The sequence below is a fragment of the Nesoenas mayeri genome (assembly GCF_963082525.1).
Source record: "Nesoenas mayeri genome assembly, chromosome: Z".
NCBI classification, from domain to species: Eukaryota; Metazoa; Chordata; class Aves; order Columbiformes; family Columbidae; genus Nesoenas; species Nesoenas mayeri.
In genome coordinates this window covers 26,642,872-26,669,756 of record NC_137542.1, presented here as the reverse complement: position 1 = coordinate 26,669,756, position 26,885 = coordinate 26,642,872, and the positions used below count along the sequence as shown (strand labels likewise).

The window sequence follows — 26,885 nt, the reverse complement described above, 5'->3', positions numbered from 1 at the left end:
TTCATGCTCTGAGGTCCAGAGCCTGTCTCTGCACAAGATCTGTCTCTTCTGTAGGCCAAACTCTGCTCTGGGAAATGAACAGACTCATTGTACCTCACCTGATAGGCACCTGCAAAATGAGGCACCCCACAAACAGCGACCATGTGATAAGCTGTCTAATTTCTGATCAATTCCCCTCTGAGAGAAGGCTCAAACCTACATCTCACAGCAAAGTGCTCTTGTTGCCACACAGCAAAGTGCTCTTGTTGCCAGCCCATGGGCCAGCCTGGAAGGAGAGGGTTTAGTATCCCGGCCTGTGAGTGTTGTGCCATGATGTCAGAGAGGACATCATGCAACCAGACAGCAGGTGGGACAGCCATATGCCAGGGGACTCCTGTGATCTGGGCTTTTCCTCACGGGCTGCTCTTTCTTGTGCCAGAATCAATGCTGCTTCCTCCGCCTCTTCATGTGAGTTAGCTGACCACTGGGATATAGCCATGCTCTTGCTTTTGTAAAATAAAAGAAAATGTAATCTTTGTTTTGTCTTTTCATTGTTATTTCAAAGAAACAGCAAGTCTCTCTCAGTTTTTGATGAGGCATGAAGGTGCTGGGGGTGGCTGGAGATGCCTGCCTCACGCACTGAAACACTTCCCAAAGGAATTGCATATTCCTATCCCAAGCATTTCCTTACTTGCTGCCTCTGGCACACACCCCGTAGCACTTTATAAAGTTCCAGGCTCGCTAAATTATCTACAGCAGGCAGCATGCTGAGAAGGACTCTAAACCTCTCTGAAGTTCTGAATGCTGCTCCTAGCATGCTGAATGCTCCTAGCATGCTGAATGCTGCACATGACTATTGTTGTCAGGCACAATGTTTTTAGGTCCTTAAGTTTTTAATTTGACCTCTGCCCAGAGCTGTAGCTGGATGCAATTTTTTGTTTAATACACTAAGCAGAGGACAGCCGGAAGCTCTGGAATATTTTTTTCTGTCTTTCCATATGTCAGCTTGGACTACAGTGCCTCACTGGTCTGTTGGCACTACTTGACAGACAGTACAACAGCCATTCTTGTCTAGTTATAGTAATTCCTCAGCTGTAGTCTGCCCTCAACCTCTTCAGGAATCCCTGGGCTGCATATATCTATTTTTAAGACACTATACTGGCAGCACATAAAGGTTATAGAAGGAAAGCCAATACTGCCCATGTTTGTTAGTTCAGTTTCCAGTGTTTTGGTTTTGCCTGTAGGCTGACATTTTATAGTTAGCATTTTTCACATTGTGAGCTGGATTTTTCTTTCTATCCATAATACCTAAACCCACACTTGAATGGCAGCCCCCTGTAGCCACTGATGTGCAAAACTATTTAGTAATCTCCTTCTGCAGCCCCTTTCCAGAGCCTCAACACGGGGTGGGAGGGTGGGTTTGTCACAGGGTCTGTCATCAGTCGCCCTTGCAGCATTACCCACATCTCCACTCAGAGGCTGAACTGTGGCATTTGGTGAAAGGTCCCTGGCTCCAATTTCAGCCAGCGCCATCCAAGCGACTAACATTTCAAACCAGCTACAAGAAGTGTCACCTTTAGGGCACAGGACTAGCCTATATGCCAGTGGGATCACCTCTGAGACCTCTTGTGTAATCTTTGTATCAGATAGCAAATCTCCCACAGATCTGTCAAACCGAGGTGTTTATTTCTTTAACCTTTTTTATACTGTTCCAACCCATCTTACTGAGTGGTTCTGAGGTTTATAAAAGATCATCACCACACATTTTTAAAGCAATCTGATTTCTCCCATCCCACAGTTAAATGGTAATTACTTATATAGCTTAATAATTCAGTTTAATTATTCAGGTTTTTATCATTCAGGGAGATCACAGTATTTACCAAATCAGGGTAAAGTTTTCATGTAACCCAGTCTTCTGCTTTTATACAAGATTTATTCTTTTATTTCTCTTCTTGCTCCGTGTTTGAACGCAGTATTTCTGGAAAGCTTAAGTGTAGATTCTGTATTCTTCACATATTAGTGTAAGTTAAGTTCTTATTGAAGGAGTCCTATTTGAGTGGCTGCTCAAAGTATTGTGCTTTATACATACTAAACAGTATCCAGTACCTGTAAAAAACATTTGGGTATTTTTCAGTTAAAAAACCAAAACAAAACAAAAAAACCCAACAAACTCAAAAACTAGTGGACTGCTTAGCTCTGAGAACAACCTTTGAACCACTAACTCCAAAACAAACTTTGTTAGAAGATCATCTGAACTTTGTCTTTTTGACCAGTGTAAAAGATCACTTGGAATCAATACTACAGAAGATCTGTATGTTATGTTTTGACAAATGTTAGAAGCCACAGGCTAATGCCTGTCGCATTTCTTATTTGCTAAATTGATTTGGTATCCCAATGGTATTCTAGCTATGCAGCAGAGAGATTTTGCATTAAAAGCATTTTAGTACTGGTCAGGTTGACCGCTGCCATGATGACAAAATAATGTGCAGAATGTAATGGCTGTACTTTAAGTCAGCAGATCCATTTGCACATATAATGCGAAACCTCTCCCCTCCTTTTATTAATAGCATGTTGTGCTGTCCCAGAGCTCCCTAAATACGTTATATTTTGTTTTGGTACAAAATCTGTTCAAAGAAAGAAAGTCTCCTAACCTGGCAAAGTTGCTCTGGAATATTTGTCCTGTGATGTGAATGGTACTTTGTACTTTTAACTAGAACACAGTGGTAGAAAGGAGAAAAAGAAATCTTGAAGATCACTTTATTCTTCCACCATTGCCTTCCTCCTCTTCAGAATGAGATTGAAAAACAACCCCAAAGCTGAGCACAGGGGATGCAAGCAGCAGTGAACTGTGTATTTTTACCTGTTGCTTGTGTTCAGCGCTGTCATCCTCGGAGACCTTTGTTTGAGGTCGGTTTCAAAGTTGAAAACTTTAGCATTCAGTTCCATTTACAACTCTCCCAGTAATGTATTATTCATTGGTGAAGAGACACTTTTAGGAAATTCCAAAGAATGCTAAAGATCAAAAAAGGAATGCAAAGGGAAATCAAAACTCTTTGCCTGCAGCTGCATTTTCTATTAACACAAACAAAGATACATGTTTTGTTACCAAATTCTGTTTCTGCCTTCCCGGCACGACTTTAGTGCAGTAATTTGGTTTAATTGAACGATAACAATGAAACTCAATTAAGCTTTTATTCTTTAACTCCAGATTTTCTTGTTTTGTTTGTGGGCTTTCCAGATCTTCTGCTTAAAAGCAAGAGAGTGCTACCAGTAAGTACAATGAAGGCCACAACATATAATTGTTATTACTGCCTTATTTGAGTGGGAGGAGAGTGATACGATTAAAATCCATAATTCCGGTGTTCCAGATAGCATGTCCCTAGTTTGCGGACATTTCTGTTTACTTTCACATTAGCATCATGCAATCCAAATACATTGCTTGTAAGGAATTACTGGCAGTGTAATTGCAAACTTGGACATACCTATATTTACATGTTGCACTACAACAACAAAGCAAATGTAAATTGTCATTGTATGAGTTATGACACAGACACGCTTAAATCAGATAAGCGTAAAACTCTTGAAGATATAATTACTTTGTAACCAGTCAAGCCACAGCTCAATACTACTTCTCACCCATGCAGGCCCTAAAATATTACAAGTAGCCAGAGTAGGAATGAGGCTGTTAAACTGGGATTGCAGCAGACCAAGTAGCAACATCGAACATCTTTAATAAATGCATGTCTAGAGGCACCCTGCACCTCCTGTTGATTCCTCTGGGATGTGCCACACACCTTCAAAACTATCCTCTATGGTGGAGGCTAAAAGGGGACAAGCAAGCAGAGATTAAGGCGATTTGGGAACAGAACTTCACCATCCAGAGTCACGGTGCAGTGGGTGCTCGGTGGCGCCTGTGGTTACTTCATTTCTTGTACCTGCCGAACCGCTCACTTCACCTGGGCTCTGCTGAGCTCATTGCTGAGCGGCTGGTACATAAAAGCAGTTTTCAGCTAAGCAGCCAGCGAGAGTTTTGCATTATAGGCAGTCTAACTCACAGTCAGAAAGTGTTACTAGATCTGCACATCACTAGTTTCAGGGTGTGGAGAGGGTAGCCCAGCAGAGGTTGCTCATCTCTTTTCCTGTGTCCTAGAGGAGCTGTGGGCCAGTGTGGGGTATGGTTATTCTGAGCACTCAATCACATGGTCTTGGAAACATCTAAATAAACTCTGACCAGCAACGCAGCTTCGCCTCAAAATAAGACAGCTACTCGGGATCTCAAGGCAGCAAGAAAGTGTCTCATCCAGCCAAGACAATAGCAGCTCTGGTACCCAGCAAAAATGTCTGACAAAACCCCCTTTGAAACGGATATGCTGACGCTGACGCGATTCGTTATGGAGAAGGGACGCCGCGTGAAAGGAGCGACAGGGGAGCTGACACAGCTGCTCAACTCCATGCTGACGGCCATAAAGGCCATCTCCTCGGCAGTCAGAAAGGCAGGCCTTGCCCACATGTGAGTCCTACCTAGTGAAACGGGAAGGAAGAGGAGGTAGAGAGAAGCTGCTGGCACAGCAAGGCTGGGGAGAGGGCAGGGATTACAAAATATACTGGAAGTGTCTTTTTAAGCTGGGTGACAGTAGGCATGAGGTCAGAGCCAGAACCATCAAGAGTGGGAAGTGGGAGATCTCTGGAGCATTTTAATTTTGGGTACAAGACAGACATTTAGAGTAATCACTGTTTTGTAATATTTTACTCTGAAAATGTAAGAAAGAACTTTGATGCACTGCTCAATCTGTTATCCATTGTAAATGTTCCTATTGATCTATTTTTGATCTACTGTGAATTTGTGGAATATCGTGCTATGGTATTTTTAATGCACATTATCACACGGTGATATTTTCTACCAACATCTAAACCCAGTGCTGAGCTGTGCTCGGCTTATCTTGGGAAGCTGATGTTCTGCCTGAATGCAGTATAAGGGAGGACTGACTGTAATTTTAGGGCTGTATAAATGTAACTGCTCCTACATTTATAGAGTCCTAGAATTGCATTCGGCCCTTTGAAGGCAACTGCAAGGCTGATGTGTCCCCCAGTGAAAATGAATTTGACACCCCTGATTTAGACCATTACTTATACTGCAGTCAGGCATAACAGGTCTAAATAAACGGCCCTGAGAGAAAAGCCATATGCTGCTATGCAGGAGTGCATTTCCTTCCTCAAGTAGTATCAGGGTTACAGGTGGGCAGTCTTAAAAGGCGCTATGTGAAAAATAAACACAACAATTTTAATGGTGATTTGCCGGAAGCAGTTCAGAGAGCTGGAGAGTCCTAACAAAGTGATGCATTTAAAAGATACAGGTTTTGCTATGTATTGAAATAAATGTTTCTGTACATGCCTGTGTATGTACTCATGCTCACATGCATTAAAAAGACGGAATATATTTGCGTAAAAAAGACAACATTTGTAATTTTAAAAATTATTTCTATGGAAACACCAAAATGTACAACACCCTGGGGGTGTTTTGTGCTTTTGTTGGTGGTTTGGTCAAAGTGGTCAATGATCTTTGCAAATCATTAATTCAGTGCCTCAGCACTATCACCCTTACTTTACAGGCATGGACCACAATATGTAGAGAGAACATGGACATAAACTCAACAGCAGCATCAGACTCCTGTGCCCTAACTGTTAAACTGTGCTTCATCTCTGTACTTATTAGGTGAAGCTGAGTTGTTTTGCCTCCTTAACTAAGAGGAACAGTTGCTTTTATCTAATTTTCATCTTTCAACATGCAACCTGTGAAGTGTTTAACAAGCAGAGAGAACCTCTAGAGTTCTCTCTAGAGTTCTAGGCTAGAGGTGGAATAACCATCTAGCCTAGATGACACATGGCTACTGTGCTGGATGCATCTTCCTTACAGAAGGAAAATGTCCATTAAGTTAAGGAGCAAATGTCTCTATAAACAAAAGTTTCAGGTCACAGACTGAAAATATCTGAGGTATCCAAACAGAAAAATGAGTAACGTGCACCATTCAAATTACTGCAACTAACAATGGAATTTCAAAAATTCCCATGGCAAACTTTCAGCCATGGTGACTGGCTTGCATCCATCTGCATTTGTAAAGTAAGAGAATGTTGTTTTTTCTAGCCCCTCCAAATAGGAGACTGTGAAGTGACTTCTTTAATACTAAAGAGCTCAACACTAATTTTGAACAAATTTGCCATTCAAAAGGAAAGGAAGATCTTTTCCAAGTCATAGACTTGAGCTGGGAATGTGCCTGGAAGAGTACTAACTGGAGAATGGGTGCTTAGCACTGAAAATCAGTCTTCTCCAGTATCTCAAACTTGGCACTCCAAAACAGAGTGCCAAAACTACTCAGTACTTCTGAAAAGCTCAGGTACCTTTGAGCTTTGAGTAAGACAAAAGACCTATACTATCCCCAACTAAGGCCTGCTGCTGATCGACATCCTAAGGACTAATTTAGTTGCCCCTTTCCGCCTTTTTTTTTTTTGACCTGTGATGAGCAAAAATGCTTTGTCTATTCCCTGTATGATTCCTTGCAATTCTAAGATGCCCAAACCATGCACATTAGGTCTAAACAGTGTTTCCTCAACTCAAAATCTCAGAAATATATATACCATGATATGCTACATCATCAGTATATTGCTAAAATCAGGGTAAGGAATGGAAGAACCATCCTAACTCAGATGAGGATCACCGGATAAAACAGACCTTGATCCTGAGATACAGTTCAGCACACAGAATTATCTGAGGGTCTCTTTAAAACTGCTGATTTTGGGGTGTCGTGGGACTGAGTGGATGTGGGTTAAAGGACCATCATGGAGCTCTATGCAGCAAGCGGCAGAAAATAATAGAAATGCTAATTGTCCCTTCTCCTTCCTCAAAGCTGCTGTCAGCTGCTTCGTGGGGCTGCTGGGGAAGCCTGGCACCCACCGGCCGGGTTGTGTGCTCTGCTCCTGGCCTGGAGAACATCCAAGCAGCAGCAAAAGGACCCAGGTAAAACCCAAAAAAGATGCCATCGTCCTTTCCCTTTCTCATGCACATTTTTATTTTCTAGTGACAGCAACCGCCTCCTAATGCACCTTAGCAGTTTAATCCAAAGGTTAGAGGTATGGGAAGATGAGAGAAAGGAGCCACCCTGACTTGTATTTTTCTTTTTTTCCTAGACACTTGTAACATTTGCCTTTTTCAGGTTCCTTGATATTTTTTACTTTTCTGTAGGTTTGGTATAGCTGGCACTGTGAACGTGACTGGTGACGAAGTTAAGAAGCTGGATGTATTATCAAACTCCCTGGTGATTAATATGCTCCAGTCTTCCTACAGCACCTGCGTCCTCGTCTCAGAGGAGAACAAGGAGGCCATCATCACTCCAAAAGACAAGCGGGTCCGTGCAGCTCCTGCCTTCAGGGGGTTATCAGCTCAGGCAGCAGCAGGTGGCACTCTTGTTTCACATACGAGACCTGGGCCTGGCCCCAAAACTAATTCTACCCGGGGGAATTCGGAAAATTTGCACCATTACTGCATTGTTTTGATTAATAACCGTGGTGGATGGCATGGTTTCAACAGCTGAAGGAGCTGTGGAGGGTAAAATTATTATTGAAGTTTAGCAAAGCGGGGAGAATAATTATTTTGGAGTTTGCTAACACACACCAGAGCCCAGGTGTAAGTGTAATATTACATTCCCTGACTGCCGATGTAATGGGTTTGGTTTACATTCATATTTAGGCAAGACAAAATGAGAAGAGAGTCTGGCAGAACTGAGTTTTATGTTACATGTCCAGAGGAAACACCTGACTGCTTCATCAGGCTTCCCCCAGGAGGGGATCCTATTGCAGCGAGATACTGCTCAAGCTTATGTAACCTGCCCTTTCCCCTAGATATTTTCCTTCTGCCTTCTTACCCTTGAACCTCACATCACAGGCAAATCCTTTCACTTGGAACAAAACATAACAAAACATATTTAGGGGAAGAAGATGTGCATTTCTAGAATGGGTCACTCCTTTTGCCTTCAGATGATTTCTTGCACTGCTGGGCAGCAGAGAACTGCTCCTTTCTATCACCAGATTTTGTGCTGTCATAGCAGAAATGTGCCCCTTATTTCTCTGGCAGGCCCTGCAGGGAGCGGGTGTTGCGCTGCAGTTCCAGCTGGGTCAGCAGCGCAGCCTTCTCCAGCAAGCCACGCCAAGTGTGCTTGGAGGGCTAAAAACAGTCATTAAAACATGGGTTTTGCCAAGTAAAAGGAAACAGTCGTGCAAGAGTACAATTTGGGGTGTTGATTGACAGCCAGCTGAATATGAGCCCACAGTCCGCCCAGGTGGCCAAAAAGGCCAAGAGCGTCCTGGCTTGTGTCAGGAATAGTATGGCCAGCAGGACTAGAGAAGTGATCACACCATTGTACTCAGCACTGGTGAGGCCCCACCTTGAAATCCTGTGTTCAGTTTTGGGCACCTCATGGTAAGAAGGACATTGAGGTACTAGAGAGAGTGCAGAGGAGGGTGACAAAGCTTATGAGGAGCCTGGAGCACAAGTCTAATGAGGAGTGGTTAAGAGAACTGAGGCTGTTTAGGCTGGAGAAAAGGAGGCTGAGGGGAGACCTTATCACTCTCTAAAAGGAGGTTGTAGCATGGAGGATGTTGGTCTCTTCTCCCAAGTAGCAAGCAATAGGACAAGAGGAAATGGCCTCAAGTTGCACCAGGGAAAGTTTAGATTGGCTATTAGGAAAAATTTATTCACAGAGAGGGTTATCAGGCAGTGGAACAGGCTGTCCAGGGAAGTAGTGGAGTCACCATCCCTGGAGGTGTTTAAAAGGCCTTAGTCAAGGTTCTTAGGGACGTGGTTTAGTGCTAGAGTTAGGTTAAGTTACGGTTGGACTCAATGATCTTGAGAGTCTCTTCCAATTGAAATGATTCTATGATTGTATGGTTCTATGATTGTCTAATTCTTCCCTTGCCACTTCTGTTTTAGGGTAAATATGTGGTGTGCTTTGACCCTCTTGATGGCTCATCCAATATAGACTGCTTGGCACCGATAGGAACAATATTCGCCATCTACAAAAAGGTAAGAAACACACATGGCACAATTCACTTGGTGAAAGCAAAATGGTTTTAGTGTATCAGCTTAGTTTCCTTCCTAGGTCCTTTAAGTGTCTTTGGAGTCAACAGAGCCTTAGAAAGAGTAGAAGAGGTAGCATGTGAGATTCACATTTGCTAAGTTGCTGCCTGTACTCTTCGGAAGCAGATACTGAGCCCCATGAAACTGCTAGGTGGCACCACTTCTCTCCTCCAGACACACAGGCATTTAAATAAAACCCTCTCACCATCAGGCATCTGGTTAGCTCCTTCAGCAATGCTTTATCGCTGCAGTAGAGCGGAGGTGTGCCACAGTGCCTACAAATCACAGTATTTGTCTTCCCAGATACTGACTGGGGAGGGCTGATGGTCACTGCCTGGACCGTGTCCTGGTTAGCAGTGTGGTGGCCTCCCTGTGCGAGCTCCTATGCCTGTTACGAAGGGAGTGTATAAGCATGCTAATGATGGAAGCCACCTGAGGCTGAAGGAAGCAATCACCTACAGCCAGCATGTCTGCTCCCATGGGGCTGCACAGAACAGCAACTGCACAGATAGTTAACAAACATTAATAGTTAGAGTCATGCCAAGTCTTGTGATTTGATTGCTAATCTCCCAGCAGTTGGTGTTTTTCCTAAAGCCTGAGCTCATAGTCATATGACTATGGGAGACCCTCAGCCATCACTATAGTGAAGTAACTTTTACAGTACTTGTGACTGCAAAGAAGTCTTTGCAAATTCAGATACTACACTTCAAACACAGGAAGATACATATTATAAGTCTGCTCTCACCTTTTAACTCATAATTGGTTGGTCCTTGTTTTTTACATTTCTGATAGGTGATACACTAATCATCACGGTTGAGAATATGCATCTACTGGTAAACCAGATAGTTATAGCACAATCTCAGCAGGGTCATGGCATAAGCCAAATGCTGGCATGTGGCTGTCCACGCTGTTAATGGCTGGTGCAAACCCCCATCACAGGATGTAGTCAACACTGAGATAGTGTCTGGGTATGGCTTGTGGAAACAGCAGCCCAGGGATTACCTCCAGTACCATCTATGACCTTGCTTTTTGTAGGGAAAAGACCTTAGCTGTTTGGATGCAATCTGTGTCATGCGCCCTTATGGTAAGCAGAGGGTCTCCCAACCATTCCATTTATCTCTCTAAAGATAGCCCCAAAGACTATGGCACCTCTCCACATTTACAGTAGGAAGCAGCTGTGTTGTCCACTATTCTTACATGTGGTATCATCTTACAAATGTTAAACACTAGCCTTCTGTTTAGAAGTGTTGTGTTAGGTTACTCTATGTAACTATAAATGCAAGTGCTCAGTGTGATTAATATAGTTTAGCAGGTTGAAATGCAGATTAGATTAGCACCTTTACTCACCTGTCAATGTGTGTAAAGACAACAGACTGCTCAGTCTTCCCTAGGATTCTCCTTCAGAATAGAAACATTTCTTGAAAGATTCATGTTGTTCCCAAATACTCAGGTTTTCAATTAATTTTCTGATCCTTCCATAGTTGTTGTTGTTCTAATATATCTTATCATATTTATTGTAAATACTGTTTCTAAGTTACTGGTTTTCAAGTGGGTGGATACCCTTCAGCTCTTCGTAAAAAGAAAACCACATTAATTTGTACAAGTGCTTCATATGCAAATGAAAACCCTGCTGCTAGCACGAAGCACAGTTTGTCAATTACAAGAACAACTTATCAATTTCCCCCGTAAAGTTAGAAACACTGTTGAATTTAGAGACTTTCACTTGCATAATTCTTGCCATTAAAATGCTATTTCCAAAGTACATATTAATTAACGCACCTTCTTCTCAGATAAGACAATAGCAACACTATTAACCTCAAACAATATTAATTCAAACTTTTTGAAATAATAAAAAGTGCTTTGTTGATTGTTACTGAAGGGTAGTGTGAAAGGAATTAGATGTTTATCCCAGTGGATGAGAATCACTTAAAAAAAAAAATACGGTCTATTAAGGCATTTAAGGTTCATGAACATAATTTTGGAAAAGCTAGAACAACTGTAATTCTAAAAGATGATCCTTAGCACCTGTCTGATATTTGGTACCTTCCAGTTCTCAGATGATTGCATGACTGATTTTCTCACCATGTCAGCACCGTAACTTCATTTCCAAAGGCACACCTTCCAGAACCAGAATATTTGCCTTATTTTAAGAAAAAAATATAACCAACACTCTTCTACAAAGGTAAAACTTGACAAATACATTTCAAATCTGAAAATGCTTCTCTAGCTGCTCTCAATCCAGAGCCACCACTATAGTGGCAGGTACTGTTGCGTCTTCTGTCAAAAAAGCATTGCACCAGTTTCTTTGAGAAAACCACCTAGAAATATATGCCATTTTAAGTTTATGTAGTTTTCCACCTGTTTTTTACTTTCTGAAGCATGGGTAGTATTGTTAAAAAGACCAGAAACATCAGAAATATGGGCCTGAGGGAGGAGCCTTGCTGAATCAGCAGAAGCCAGGGCAAGGGATAGCACCTTGACAATCACTGCTGCTGAGGGGCTCTCAGCTGCTGGAGTGTCAGGATGTGGTGATAATAAGTATTTTTTTGCTTGGATTATTCCCAATTTTTTGTGCCACTGAGCTGAATCTACAACTCTCAATTCTTACCCCACATATATGCTTCAAAACTCTGCTGCTTTGTTTTAGTTCGATTTTCATTTTTAACATTGCCTAGTGCCTAAGATATATATTATTTCTCCCCTCCCTTCATTGTCATAAGGCCAATGTCGTGCCCTCCATGTGGTCTCTCATGGACAAGGTATAAACATTCAGGGCAAAGTCAAAAGATACTCATGAACCATGTGATAGGAACAGAGACCTGGAAACCAAGTACTTCCAGAGCTTCTCCTAGTGCCAACAAGAACTTCCTCCTCTGATGTGGGCAAATCATACATGCAAAAATTTTCAAACTCAGATATCACCTTGGGGTATCCCTATAACCAGACTCTGGGGACCTTGTTTCATCTGCTTCACACCAACAATGAGCCAAAGAAAGTCCGGCAACTCTTGTCAGGGCTTCTCTGCAGTCCCTCTGCCTATTCCAGTGCTTTGCATAAAGACATCTAAAGAGATTTCATCACCACCATCTCATAGTCATAATATAATAGAAAGGAAATCCATCTGCACACCAGAAAGAATTGAGAATACGCAGCAGCTATCAAATTCTACTGGCCAGCTCAATTCGCTGGTTTGGTTCACAGTGCATGGTACTTGGCAGGACAAAACTCCTGCAGTCCTAACAACGTAATATCAGCTGATCTCCAGCTCTTTTACATTCTGAGAAGCTTTGCAACATGTTTGTTTGTGACTGAGCTTTTTTTTTCTTCCCTTTGGAAGCTGGCTCTTGGAAACACAGTTGTGAATAAAGATGGAAAAACAAGTGAATTCTGTCCGACTGCCCATCTCCTGAGGGAGGAGATCCTCTGCTTTTTCAGAATCATCAACAAATATGTGTTTTCTTAGCCATATTAACATAGAAAATGCATTTAAGAGGTAGAGCTGAAAATCTCATCTCAGAAAAATGTATTTTAAATCAATATCATATGTAACCAGCAGCTGTGTTTACTGTACATACGACATGTTCTACAAAACAAACCTCTTTGCTGTATTTATGCAAAATTGTTTTTTATTTAATGAGGAAAGCACACAAAAACCCTAGGGGAATCATAATAGGCTTGCAACTAGTGGTGTAAATGTAAATTTAATTCTGTGTTTAATGTGGCAAATAATTAGTCTACTGTAGACAACCATTGCTTTTGATGCACAGTCACAAGAAAAACTTCCTCTGCAGGAAGCAGATCAAGGATCCTGGCTGCATCTGCAGCACCCTGTTTCATGTTGGGATGTATGCAGTTTTGAAAGAGAAGATGCCTTGTAGGGTATAATAGTTGGTTTTGTAAAAGATTGTTTAGTGAAGGATTAGCCACTAATAGTCAGTATTCAAAGCTCTGGAACATACAAACAGGGGTTTTCACTAGTCTCTCTTCATTAAATGCATTATAACCTCTCTGAATGAGCAACTTGACAGAGTAATTCCAAGGGGCTGTGTACTTAATGTATTTGTACCTGTGAAATTTCAGCTCCAATGGAGAGTTGGTTGGCAATTGGATTTTTTTCCATGGAAGAACTTGGCAAAATAATAATAAAATTTTTTTACAAAATACAGCTGAAAACTGTAAGTGAAGTAAAAAAGTAACAAAATCTTTCTGCTGAAAATGAAAACATTTTGATGTGGAATTACAGCTTCATACAGCATGAAAGATCTAGTTTTGGTGCCCCACATCTCTGTTTTCCTCTAGATGTTGGCATACAACTATGAACAGGATCCCCAGTTCGCCCTTAGCCTTCCAACTTGCTAGGACCCTGATGGGCACCCTGAGAGCTCCATGCCATGAGGAACAGTAGAAAGTTTCTCTGTTTGTTGGAGGAGAGGTGCTTTCCTTTGGAAAATATCTATGGAAGGCATTCTAGTTTCTTTAAAGAATTGACTCAATATTCATAATATATTTTATTACCTACAGAAAACACTCTCCATTGATTTTTATTTTGTAACCATATATTTTGGGTTAAACCTGCTATTTCTATACAGGTGTTACTCAATTTAATTAAGACCGTCCAACCACTGAGAAATTGTCTGTGTTTGCAACAATAAAATGCTAGACCAGAGACTGAAGAAGGGATCTGAGGACGTTCTCATTTTAACTCCTCGTGAACCACCATCAAAACATCCACAGAAGACCCACTAGAAGCAACAAGCTTTTAAAAAAACATCAGTATACGGCATTCCCTACCCATTTTGTAGTCCCAGGAGGTGAAGGCTGGAGCCAGACTTCCCAAGTACTTTTGGCTGTTCTCCTTTCATATTGTACCAGTCAGACTAAAGTGAGCCATGATTCAGGTACACCCCCAGAGATGGCTGGAAATATTTGTACCAGCTCTGCTTGGGTTATTGTTATACGGTGATAACCAAAGTGTCAAATCAAAATGCGAGCATCAGAAACCAATCAAAAGCCTGAAGTAAAATGCCACATGAATGTTCTATGCTGAGTTATGTGTGCATATCTACACACACACACACACACACATTGCACCGCAAATGCATTTGTTATTTTATGCATAATGTGAACGCTCATATCACTTCAGTTACCCATCTTTTCACCAGCAGAGACCAATGTACAACCTTGCTTCCACCATGTTGCACCATCTACTCTTTAATTCTGTATTACTGGAAGCAACTTGTCTGTAACCTTAATAAGTGAATTCAACCCATAGTCATTCCCTCTGAGGAGTGTCAGTGTGATAGGTTATGTTTACATATACAGAAAATTAGTACCTCTGTTCTGTCTCAGATTTCTGATGATCTTGAATTAATAGACTGGGCTGCAACGCTAAAGTATCAGGTTTGTTGCAGGTATCGTGTTGAATGCACGATGTACAAAATAACAAATTCTCAATGCCATGTCCCAGCATGCACACGTACTTGTACCAAACTTGCCCTGAACTAGTGGGAACAACGTCTGTTTTGGTTGTTTCAAAGGCCCGCATAGACACAAAAAGGATATCTGCCCCACATTATTGAAGTGTTGTTTTTACTGTTTCTTATACGAATTTAATCTTCAGTCCAATGGTCATTTTTCCTCAGGAAACAGACAACGAACCCTCTGAGAAAGATGCTTTTCAGCCCGGACGCAATATTGTTGCTGCAGGCTATGCCTTGTACGGCAGCGCTACACTGGTTGCCCTCTCCACAGGGCAAGGAGTGGACTGCTTCATGCTCGATCCGGTACAGTCATAGTGTTAATCACATTGCCACCGTGTTTTAGAGCTTTCTGTGCTTAGGTTTACTCATTTTTGTTACACCTTGTCTCTGTTATCTAGGCAATCTACATGACTTTTTTTTTTTCACATACATCCTGGAGCATGACATCTCCACCTTACAAGTATTGAATAACACATGAGTGTGTTGGTTGTAATACTTCTGTATGTTTTTTCTACTCATTGGAAGAGAGCTTAAGTTAAATAGCATTTGGAGCCCTGATCATTCAAACCAGACTGCTGGTTTGCACAAACACTTACGAAAATTTACTCTGAACAGTGTCTTTGCCTCCACTTAAAGGAATTCTGCTTTTTTCTTGTTCTTGTTTCTCTGTCTGTATGAGAGCCTCAGCTTTCTCAGTGTTTAGCCTGAGGCAAGGACCGTTTGTTGATACAGTTCATGCAGAGTGATGTCTGATTTCCTGAGTGCAGTTTGGGTTTACGGCTGAGTCCTCTAAGCTGGATGCCCAACCACTTAAAAAGCGCAGCCATGCCCATACAATCAAACATGTCTCAGGCCCTGGTGCCCAGCCCTGGAGCCCAAGAAGTATTGCAGAAAGAATGCAGGAAGGACAACGCTCATTTGAGAAACCAACATTAGATGTGGGCAATAATGGAGGAGTTCTTTTTGATAAAAGGATGCATTATTATCAAAACTCCTTTTAAACTTTGTAAATAGGCTCATTCCAAGAGGGGAGAACTGGGAGCAGAACTGCTCTGGTTAGAGACAGAGGAAGAGAAGGTGGAAGTTGCACTCAAGCTGCAGACAGCAACACTTGGCGGTAGCTGATCGCATTCACTTTAAGATATTTAGACAAGACAGGCAAAAATAGTTTAAAAACCAGAAAGCAGTGTAAATTCTTAATTTGTAACCTTATGATTTGTGGAGAAAGATCCATGATCCATCTGCTTTCAGGGCTGGCTGGTGTCCATTTGGTATGCTAACTATTATAGTCAAATTGCTTTTTGTTTATACTACCAATGTGAAAAGTTTTCATTAACCTGATGCAGATTCTGTGCTTTCTGCTCTGTTTGAAATAGTGTGAAGTTATACACAAGACTGGTGCTGAAAGGAACAAGCTGTGCTAGTATTTCTGCCTCTGTAGTGTGACAACTGTTACAGAAAGTCAACAAAATGTTCTGCTGCTTGCTAATAGCTGGTCTATCTTGTTCTGTAGGCTCTCGGTGAATTTATTTTGGTGGACAAAGATGTTAAAATCAAGAAGAAAGGGAAGGTATACAGTCTCAATGAAGGTTATGCAAAGTATTTTGATCCTGCAATGACAGAATATTTACAAAAGAAGAAATTCCCTGAGGTAAGAGAATATTAGCACTGTACTCGATGCACTGTGTGGTGGCAAGCACTACCCCCGTGCAGTCCTGGCCAAGCGGAAAGGATCTGAAGGCCTTGCTGAGTTCAGCCCCATGTATGCCTTTCATGTCATCAGGTCCATTTTGGGTATGTACCTGATGTGTTGGTTTCTGGTGCCCTGACATATTTTATAACTTAGACTTCGGTAAGTAAATTCATAGCTTGTTTATTATCGTGTGGAGGAAAATGTGTTGTACATGAACAACCAGTTTTTTTGACAAAGCTCTGAAACTGTGCCAGCAAAATGTGGGGGTACTCTTGTTTTCTAGCTTCTCTGAATATGCAGCTCAGTCGTATGTGCAGCTGGGCATTTGGGAATAGATTCCATGTCCTGCCAGAAGGTGCTTGCTGGGATCTGGGTGGCATCACCTTCTCCTCCCTGTACATGGTTGCATCTGAGAAATGTGGTATCATACTTGCACTATTTGCATCACATCGATCAAGAACCACTCCACAGGCTAGAAAAACCAAAAGTGGTGTGAAGCACAATTTCACTATATGCTGTTGTTAAAAGGATTATACCTCAGAGAGATAAAGCTCTGAACATCCCATGTCTGACGAACTCGCTTGTTGGGACATACAGCTCTGCATGGCCTCTAGTCAGTGCTAGGAGAACACAGCAGAAGCTCTCAATGTGGAAAGCTTTAAGGTCTGCAGAAAGTGTGTCCGTGTGACCGGTAAGTCATAATGAAACCTAGTGACATGTAACAGCTCAGGACTGAATTTGACCAGAAAGCTGGTTTTAATGCTCTTCCAGTGGAAAACTTCAGGGTGCTGTACAAGAGAAAAGTTACAAGTAAGAGTCAAATTGTAATTCTGTGAGAAGCTCCTTCTGAGCTGAAAATCTGAATTTACTACATGGGATATAGCTGCAGTGCTGACTTCTTTTCCATGTTACCCAGATTGTCACAACAGAGGGTGTCACATCACGGTGTTTAAAATGTATTCATTTTGAATATTTGAAGTTATTTTGAAACTTCAAAGTCTGCTTTCAGTCCAACTGTGAGAGAAGCAGAAGCCTGTGACACAACTTTCATACTTCCTGAAAACTAGTCCAGCTGGGAAACAGAAAATCTGTCCTTCTCATTCTGCTCACATTATGTGGAGCTATGTATTCAGTATAATTCAGTACTGCTGGATTTATCCATTTATGTTTTTGCAAACCACTGAAGTGTTGTTTAAATAAAACTCTTGAAAAAATAATCAACCTCAGGCAATTAGAAAAAGACTGAAGAGATTTCAAACACAGTGGAAGGACCAGACACATATATTTCACCACAGGCTCAGTGAGGACAGTTGTATCATCTGATTCACTAAATCCTTAGGTTAGCACATACAGGAATAACCTAATTTGCAAACAATATTTTGTCTGTGCTTCATTCAAGGAAAACCTATTGAAATTGTTGTTGCAGTAATGCAACAGAAGTTGGCTGAAGGTATTTTTGTTACTTTAAAGCAAGTAGCACAGGAGTGCACAGGTTATTTGGGGTAGGGGAAGCTTCCTCAGCAGTGCTGAGCAAGCACATCGCTTTGCTGCTCTGAGATGTAGGGTTATCTGCATGAGAAGGGCCAAGGCACCAATGTCATGGCCACAAAGCACAAGGAAGTGCCCTGCCCATCTGAAAGCTTGCTATGAACCTGAGTTTTGGAAACTGCATAACTCGACTCCTTGATTTTAAAAGGACATTATAATTGTATTGTGGGAGGACAAAAGAGAGAAGGTGTTGCCATTCTTCCATAGCATGAAACCTGCTTCCTGGCATCAGCTCTACGCCTTACCAGCTGCAGATACATTGGTGATGCTCCTAACTTCCCTGCAGCACCCAGATGGAGCATTGCACAGCTTTGTTTTTTGTTTCAGTTTTTTTTCTCTCTCCTCTCTTCTGCATGCAGAAAGGCATGGATACTTTCTGCCCGCGACTTGAAGGGCAGCTAACATGTGGAGCACAGGGGACATCTTCTTACCCAGGCAGACGACTCTTACCCTATGGCCTTCCGGCCACTACAAACCAAGAGACTAGGCATTAATTTCAGCCACTTGTAACTTTTTTATCACTTCTCCCTTTGATCCTACCTCTTTTTCCTCCTTCCTGTGGCTCTTGGTCAACATGCTGTTCAGATGACTCTCTAACATTGCCACAGAAAGCTGAAAATTTAAAAATAAAACAGGCAAACAAAGTAGGATGTTGTCCACAATGTCCCATGTTCTGTATCACTAGCATTGATGACCAAACATCACAAGTCAACTGTTTATGTGGAGAGGAGAGATTTTTCCTTACTATCTAAGAACAGGATCGCAAATCAGACAGTTTGGACTACAAAGCCATCTTGACCCTCAAAGTTTCTTGTGAATCACCATTCACTTAAGGCATCAATTATCAATTAAAAGCATTGGAAAAGTGCTGCTGTTCTGCAGGACAGCTGTAAACCTGCTGCCATTATTACATGGATCCTAGTGGGAAATCTTTGTCTAGACACATCTCTTCTGGAATGAGAGTCCAGTGTAAAGCTAATTTTTTGTTAAGCATCATGAAATCTCCTGCTGCTTAACTAACATGAAGAACAAGCTTCTGTTTGCAAGACTGCCTGTCATGCAATGTTTACTGCAGTCTGCTCTGTATAATGGGCACTGCTGAATCAGGAACTGTTTCTGCACGGATTCTGCCTAATTCCTTCCCACAGTGGGTTCTTCCTCTGGTAATGCCTGCAGGGCCCTGGCCTCTAGCTGGCACTGGTTCACTGATGGTAGAACTCAGAAACATGCTGTTGGTACTGTCCTACTTCATTTTATCTTCACTTCCTACCACCATAAGAGAAGCTGAGTCTCATCATAGCTCATTGATTGAGAGCCATGCAAATGGAGACTCTTTGGTTAAGGACTTCTCTTAGCAATGCCATCAAAAACTTATCACAACACCGTATTTCAGCATGAAGCATTTTTTCTGCCAGCCAGCCCATCTGTGCCTGAGTGACATACAAAAGTCAATAAAACTACTGTGTTTTTGTCACCATAACTGTATGTGATGAGAGAGGTGCAGGGTGTTGCTGGTGTAGTCTGTAGAAAAGACTTTCTTCTCTGCACTCTTCTAGTCAACATAGTTATGCAAGAAAAACATGGTCTGTTCTGTTGTGGAGGAACTTAGCTGTCAGAAATCAGTAGAATAAAGAAGTGCTTTCCATCATGTTCTGAAAAGAAAAATCACAGGACCTATCTGTTATGAGCTATTTTTGTTCCCCTGTGGTTAAGCAAAGAAATGCAGTACACAGGGTGACAGTAAGAGCAATCACAAGTGTATTCAAACACCACAGATGCTGAACAAGGAAGCATCAACGTTCTGCAACTCTTTCATTAGCATCAACCGAACCAGTGTGAAGTGCTTACTGGGCAAACACACAGTTTGGTATTGCTCAGAACTTCGGATTAATTTCCCTAGCATTCATGCTCTGTTATTTTGTTTGAAGTGAAAGGCTGGGCAATATGCCATCAGACATGCAACACCTGTTAATTTTCTCATCTGTAAGAAAAAAGCATGGGTGACCAAACTGGAGAAACAAGAAATAACATTTCTAGTAACTAAAAAGACTATTTATTCCTTTCATGCACGTGGCTGGCTGCTAAGGGAGGTGAAAAACTTATTTCAGTGTGTGGTTAAGTGATAACTGTACCAGAATGGAAGAATTTATCTTCTGTATTTTTTCCCTGTATTGTGTTTCTGGCAGGTGAATTTCTATAAGGATAAGAAGCAACTAAAATTGTCAGTAGCATCTCATCAGCTTCACATAAGACTGTCCCATGTACACATAAGTTGTGTAAATGACCTGCACACAAATAAGAAATCCAGCACATCCAAAACATTTCTGATGAGTTGTACACAGGTGGCTCAGCTGTGCAGCTCATGATTAATAAAGTCTGTACATGTGGATTCAGACTCTGTATTTGATAATGGTCCTTAGCAGTGTGTTTCAGGGCCTGCTTATGATTGGTATGCTATGACTTTTCTTAATGTTTAGCAAACTTTTCTTAAGACTTGCTTCATCATCTTCTGAAAGCATAAAAGAGAGGTCTTCCTTTGATTTTATTTTTAAAGTTTATTCTAGATGGTAATTACATCTTTCCCTGAAAACAGTATTTTCTTAAACAGTGAAGTTGCTTTGGTCTCTCTTGAACACCTCTTAAGGTGTTTTTTTCTCACCTCAAATTTTTGCAGTTGCAAAATCACAAGTGCCAAAAGCTGTGAGATGGAGAAGCTATCATTTGAAGTCTAAATATGTAATTGTTTGAGGGTAAGCCATGAAAAATAAGGGATCTAATATTTAAAAGTATTGATCAGTTGTGTCTGGAAGTAATAAGGCCAGGTTTAAAACAAAACTAAATAGAAAATCTCCAGGCAGTGTCTTATCCATCATGTCCTTCACACTTTGTATTGTTTTCCTCATAATTTTCTATAGTTCTCTTAATGTGTACAAGAAGAATCATGGGAAACAGTACAAGTACAGTTGAATAAAGGTTACTACTTAGGCTGGAGCAGCTCTGTGTTCCAATTTTACTGCCAGCTGTATCAAATATCTAAGTCTTATACTTAGTGGCTTTAAACTCAACTTACTAACATTGTGTTGCATTATATTGTGCAATTAAATAAGAATACCTTCCCATTTTTAAAAAAAAAAAAAAAGTATATATCAAAATTTCACAGTTGCACAGAAATGTTTGAAAAAGTGATTTCCAAATAGAATGATGTTTTTCTCTGTGTTTTTTCCTCCCATTTGAGGATTTTTTTCTCCCACGTAAGCTCATGATTTTGCTGGCAAGGGTGAGTAACTTGTGGTGCCTGAAGGTTGCACAGCTGGCAATGCTGAACAAGTTACCTACATATTTCTCTGGGTCTAGTATCAGCACAAACTGAGCTTTGTTAAAAGCACCAAGGTATTTTATTAGATAACTGATCCAGACAGAAGGAGCAAGCAGAAGTCTTTTCTAATGTAGCATGGCAACACTCAAATATATATGTGTATTAAATGCACATTAAGTCCCAGTCTCCAGTAATCTTCTGGGGAGGTGAAAATTCCTCCTCTGCTTCACTGAAGATAGAGTGAGAGATGACAAAAGATCAGCAGACTTCTTGGCATGGTAGCTTTCAAAAAGCCTTCCTTCAGTTTCCATTTGCATTGTGTATCTCCCCTTCTTAAAAGAATGGTGACACATGGCTTTTCTCAGGTGGAGCTCATTTGATGTCTTTAACTTCTAATTATGCCAGACACCTTACTTACCTTCTATATTTCCTACCTTACCACTTTTATGACCAGTAAACCTGAAACCGATATGAATACTTCCCTATCCCTCTCCTTTAACATCATCAATTCCTAAGCTGAGAGCAAGGAAAACTACATTCATGAATAAATTGCTGTCTCCCAAAATAAGCTGCAGAATGAATGCTATAACCAATTTCACAACCTGACAAAGTTGATGAAGAAAGAAAAAGCTGTCATCCTCTGGGAATCTCCTGGATGTGTAGTGAAAAGTGACATTGCTTCTCATGCCTGGGGTCAGGAACCACGGAAGGATCAGCAACCAAATGGATACCTTGTTCTGATAATATGAAAAACCTTTCACTCACTCTTTGCAGCCCTTACTTTTTCACACGCTGAGGGTTGATACCAAACTGTGCGCTTATATTACAGGCACCCTGGTTTGCATGCTGTGAATGCAGCTCTTTAAAGTGCTTATTTTAGAACCCCGTAGATGACCCTTAACATCTTACAAAAGGCTGAGCTTCAGGCTGGGTTACAACTTACAGTGTCCATAAACAGACATTGATTTAAGCAGATTTACTGCTACCAGCTGTCTAGCCTGGTAGATATAACGTTTTGTTCTATGTTTTTCAGGATGGCAGTTCCCCATATGGTGCCAGGTATGTGGGCTCCATGGTAGCTGATGTTCACCGTACGTTGATGTATGGTGGGATCTTCATGTATCCTGCTAATCAGAAGAGTCCTAAAGGAAAGGTAAATCATTAGGTTTACTCTCTCGTGAACTTAGTCAACCTCATACTTCTTTTTTTTTTTTTTTTTTTTTTCTGGAGCTGTAAAAGAATACTTTAGATATATAAACAGGTAATAATTTTTCCATCTCTAGAGAAAATTATTGGTGAGTATGATAGTCAGCAACAGAATTTAGGCAAGAAATTTTAGGCATTTGCCAGTTTAGGCCAGAAATTTTCCTGTGTCCTTTTATATTACAAACTAATCAAATGGCTTTCACTGCAGCCAAGGGCTTTATTCATTTTTCTAAAGAGAAATATTTCAGTACCATAGAAACCTGTTGAGATACCCATGCACAGCTGGCAGATGTGTCCATGCACAGGCCTAAGGAAGACCTCTGCGCTTTACACTGGCAACTAGAGTGCAAATGCTGAGCTCCAGACAGGGTTTTGTTCAATGTTAGACAACCGAGTTTACCTGTCTGCTGTTTCCAATGTGTACTGAGCTTACTGTCACCAGCCCTGCAAACACTGGCATCTACTAACTGATCTGAAAGACTCTTTCAGCTGAAGGTGAGTTTCATGCATGCTGAGATCAGTACTCTTGGAAAAGATGATTTCCTGTTTGGACACCTGTACAAAACACACCTTGATTCAATGCAGTGCAATGCAACGCAGTGAGTCCCCGAGTCTGCTGGGCTATCATAGTCAACTTCAACTTTTCTCCTGCAGCATCAGATACACTTATTATCAAACTTCTGAACAAGAATGTTTTAAAAGAGATCTGATTATACAGCTGATCTGTGGACCACCTGCAGGTCATGCTTAGGCTATGATTTGTTCCATGCATAATAGATTGGTCATGGTGCTCTCACTCAAAGACCTTCTTCTTTCCTGGTCAATACCATACTTAAAAGCTTCCGTTCTGTATCTTTGGCTGGTATGGGCAGGAATTTGTCCTCAGAAAACTACTTGCCTCATCTCCCACACTGGTATCAGAACACCCTCATGTCTACAGTTCTTCAGGGCCTGAGAACTACTGTTTCCATCCTGGTGAGCATGTATTTATCATAATAAGAGCAGGTCCAAAGGGTGTGGGTAATGAGGAGAACAGAAGAGAAGTCTCTTCAGAATACCAGACAGAAAATGTCAGCACATTTATGCAGGCAAATTTGATGTAAATGTCTGATACGGCATCCTAGGAAAAATCAATCAAACAAACAACAACAAAACAAACACACCACACCCCCTCCCCCAACCAGAAACCAACAAAACCAACAAAAACCCCAATAAACAGTGTGGATCTGTTTGTATATCAGAGCAAGAGACAAAAAAAAGAATTTGCTGTGTGTGGGAAAGTGGCATTGCTGACTGGTCTCTTCAGATTAGACTTTTTGTTTTGAAATCCGTGTTAAACTATTGTTGAAAAGATGAGAAACAGGACAAAATAACAAATGTACAAAGTACTATAGAATTTTATAAAAATCAAGATTTCTGCATGAGTTAGACTGTTGAGTTGGTCTGGCTTGTGCTACCATAGAAGAGAGGGTAATGAAAGAAACAAAACTGTATGATCATTACAAACAAAACTTTCTTCTTTCCCTCTCGGAGTGCAGGTATATACAGTTCTTTACACATAAACCTCTTCTTGTGGCAGAGATAATGCCTTTGTGGCAGATGCCCTGATCATCATCCCTCTGAAATGCAGTCTATGCACTTGGACAGAGAGCCGAGAGGAAGCAAACGCCACTGGAATTGATCTAAAAGCTTTACAGCAAATGCAAATGACATGCATGTGGGCCCTAGCACTTAGACCACCTTCTTTATGTTAAAAAAAAAAAAATGAGAACAAAATGCTCAATAAGCAGTGCAGAATCAGCCAACAAATAGATCCTTTTTTTACAAATCAGATACGTTAAATAATATTTTTATGAACTTCTGGCTTATAGTTCCCTTCTAGGCAAAAAATGTTTAACCCATCTGAAAACCCCTAACTGCAACTGCACAACTGCTTGAAGGAAAACTGCTTTTCTTAAGCCATCCAGTCACCCTTAAACAACATGAAATTCAACATGTGGTTCCACAGTGGTACCACTGCTGTTTTCTGGCCATGCACTAAGGAGAACAACAAAGGCTATTGGTCCTATTTTGCCAGTCAGATGGAGTCCTTGTAGCACAAGCAGTACTTCAGCTGGCTTTAAAGATAAGAATGAAGGTAATACACGGTATTTAAGTTTGTAATATATCATGGTTTTGTCACAAACAGTATGATAAAGGAATGATGGGTAGTAAAGTCCTGTGTCTCACCCATTTCTTCATCTCCGGATATGATTTCATTCTGTTACACTTCCTTTTCCCCAGAAAACATTGTCAATTTTGCACATGAAAAGGCCTTTGAAAACAATCTGTACTAACATTGTCATACATGAGCTCTTCATAGACTGCCAAAGATTCAACTAAACCCGCAGATATAATATCTGTAGAATGATAACAAGCTATTACCTACGTCCTTTTAAACACACAAACTTTTGGCACCTGTCCCAAATAAGTTTGCATTCCACTGGAATGCAGGTACCCCAGAGGTAACAATTTTAAAGATGTGAACAGGTACCAAAGCCCAAACTGAAAATGCCTCCATGCCAAAAGGGAAAATTTGCGTTTACTAATTACTGCAGTTACTTCTGAAAACAAAGTCACTATCTAGATGAGTTCAGGCCACTGATACGTATTCACATTTCTGAAGGCTGCAATCGAATCCTGAAATGTGAAACTGGGAGCATCAAGTTTCAAACTCCAAAATATCCTGACCAAACACAATGCCATTACCCCAAGCTTTGAGGTAACACGTGAAGTCTGTACATGGCTTTTCTCTCCTAGTACTTAGCTGGCTTAACTGTTTTGTGGGCCCAACAGCTACTTTTGACATTTTTGACAAAATATAGCTTCACTGCTACTGAATTTCAGCACATCAGCTTGGAAATGATAGTGGTGACGCTTGGTTGCAGCAAAACAGAGGATATTAAGGAAGGTGAAAGAAGGAGAGGGAAGGAGAGGCTGATAGAAAGACAGTGATAACTTCAGAATATTGATGGTCAGTACAAAATTTTCCAAAATCATAAAAAGAAGGCTAGGTTCTAGTAAGCCTTTTGGTGTGATTTCCCCCAAAAGCAATCAATCATGTGTTCTCTCTTTCTTTCTAGCTCCGACTTCTCTACGAGTGCAACCCTATGGCTTACATCATTGAGCAGGCAGGTGGGATGGCAACTACAGGGACTGAGGCAGTGTTGGATGTGAAACCCGAGAGTATTCACCAGAGAGTCCCTCTTATCCTCGGTTCTCCGGATGACGTGCAAGAATACCTTGCTTGTGTACAGAAACACCAGAAGAGCAGTTAAAGGCTTTTCCCTATTAGACCTTGATCATCCATCTTCACTCTACAGGAAAAACCCTTTCAAGATGGCGGATTCTAGCAATTAGCACCTGTGTCTCAGTAAAATCTCACTTTATGAGAACAAGAAAAATAATGAGAACAGCTGATGGGAAAAACAGAAGTTTATTTTCTGCATGCAGACAAATGTAAAAGTCATTTAACTCTGATTTATGCAGTGCAAAGTTAGAGACAGAGGCCTGATTATTAAAAAAAAGTGACTTACTTTACATAATATCAATAAAAAGTAGTGGATTGTGTCCGTACCCCCATTTGATCTGAGGCTTTACACTTGATATTACACAGTTGGAATTGTTTGAGAAAGGGTTTTCACATCAACACTCACAATTCCGTTATCTGGATTTTCTGGCAGAGGTTTTTGTTGCAGGTGTTTTTATCTTGTCAGCCCTGAGAAGACCAAAAGTCTCGTGCTGTCTGAAACAGTGTTTTTAAGCACCAAAATTACATATGTCTTGGATAATTAATAAAGATGAAAAGGCTGCAATGTTGCCAGGGGATTTAAATTCTCATGAGAATAAGAAAATGCCTTGTGTTATTTACAGACAGGTAATATTCAATGGCACAAATTACAATAAAATACTTCTACAGATATGACACTCTATTTAGGCGTATTCCCCATGTATCCACTGTTCTCTGCAACAGAAGATAAGGAATTGCCACGATGCCACAATTATGCCCCCATTTTCTTTTACTTGGGAAGGTTCTCATTTCAGAGGGAAACTTGTCCTTTTATACAGGCTGCACTGCTGCCCCTTGCCACCTCCAGCACACCTGTCCTGTTGGTGCCTTAGTACCAAATCTCAGACTTGACAGTACCTAAGGAGATGAGGAATCAGCTCTAAAACAAGTAGGCACTCATTGACCACAGAGCGCAAAAATCACTAATTACAACAAATGTGTGATATGTTAAGTGGTAAGGGTGTGAAAACTGGGGTTTACATCACTTCAAGTATTAGACACCCTGATCCCTTTCTAGCCCTTCTGTCTCATTATATGGATGTTTCTTTTGGCAAATTTCTTGCCATAAAGCAACTCCTGTCCTGTTTACTCATTTTCACCCCTGCCCATGCCCCCAGCCATGCTGGTACAAGACTTTATTAAAAACATTCTGTGAATTACATTAGGACACAGCCAGGAGTTAAAAATACTCCTACTAGGAAACTCCA

At 41.0% G+C, this 26,885-nt stretch overlaps 1 protein-coding gene across 1 annotated transcript; it reads left to right on the top strand.

Moving 5' to 3' along the window:
- Positions 1-4,316: 4,316 nt before the first annotated feature.
- Positions 4,317-25,666, top strand: LOC308051663 (fructose-1,6-bisphosphatase isozyme 2; the record flags this gene model as incomplete). Its single annotated transcript, XM_080362234.1, has 7 exons — positions 4,317-4,489; positions 7,217-7,379; positions 8,960-9,052; positions 14,749-14,889; positions 16,100-16,237; positions 22,177-22,296; positions 25,472-25,666. 7 exons carry the CDS (start codon positions 4,317-4,319, stop codon positions 25,664-25,666), a joined length of 1,023 nt encoding a protein of 340 aa, XP_080218360.1.
- Between the last annotated feature and the right edge of the window lie 1,219 nt (positions 25,667-26,885).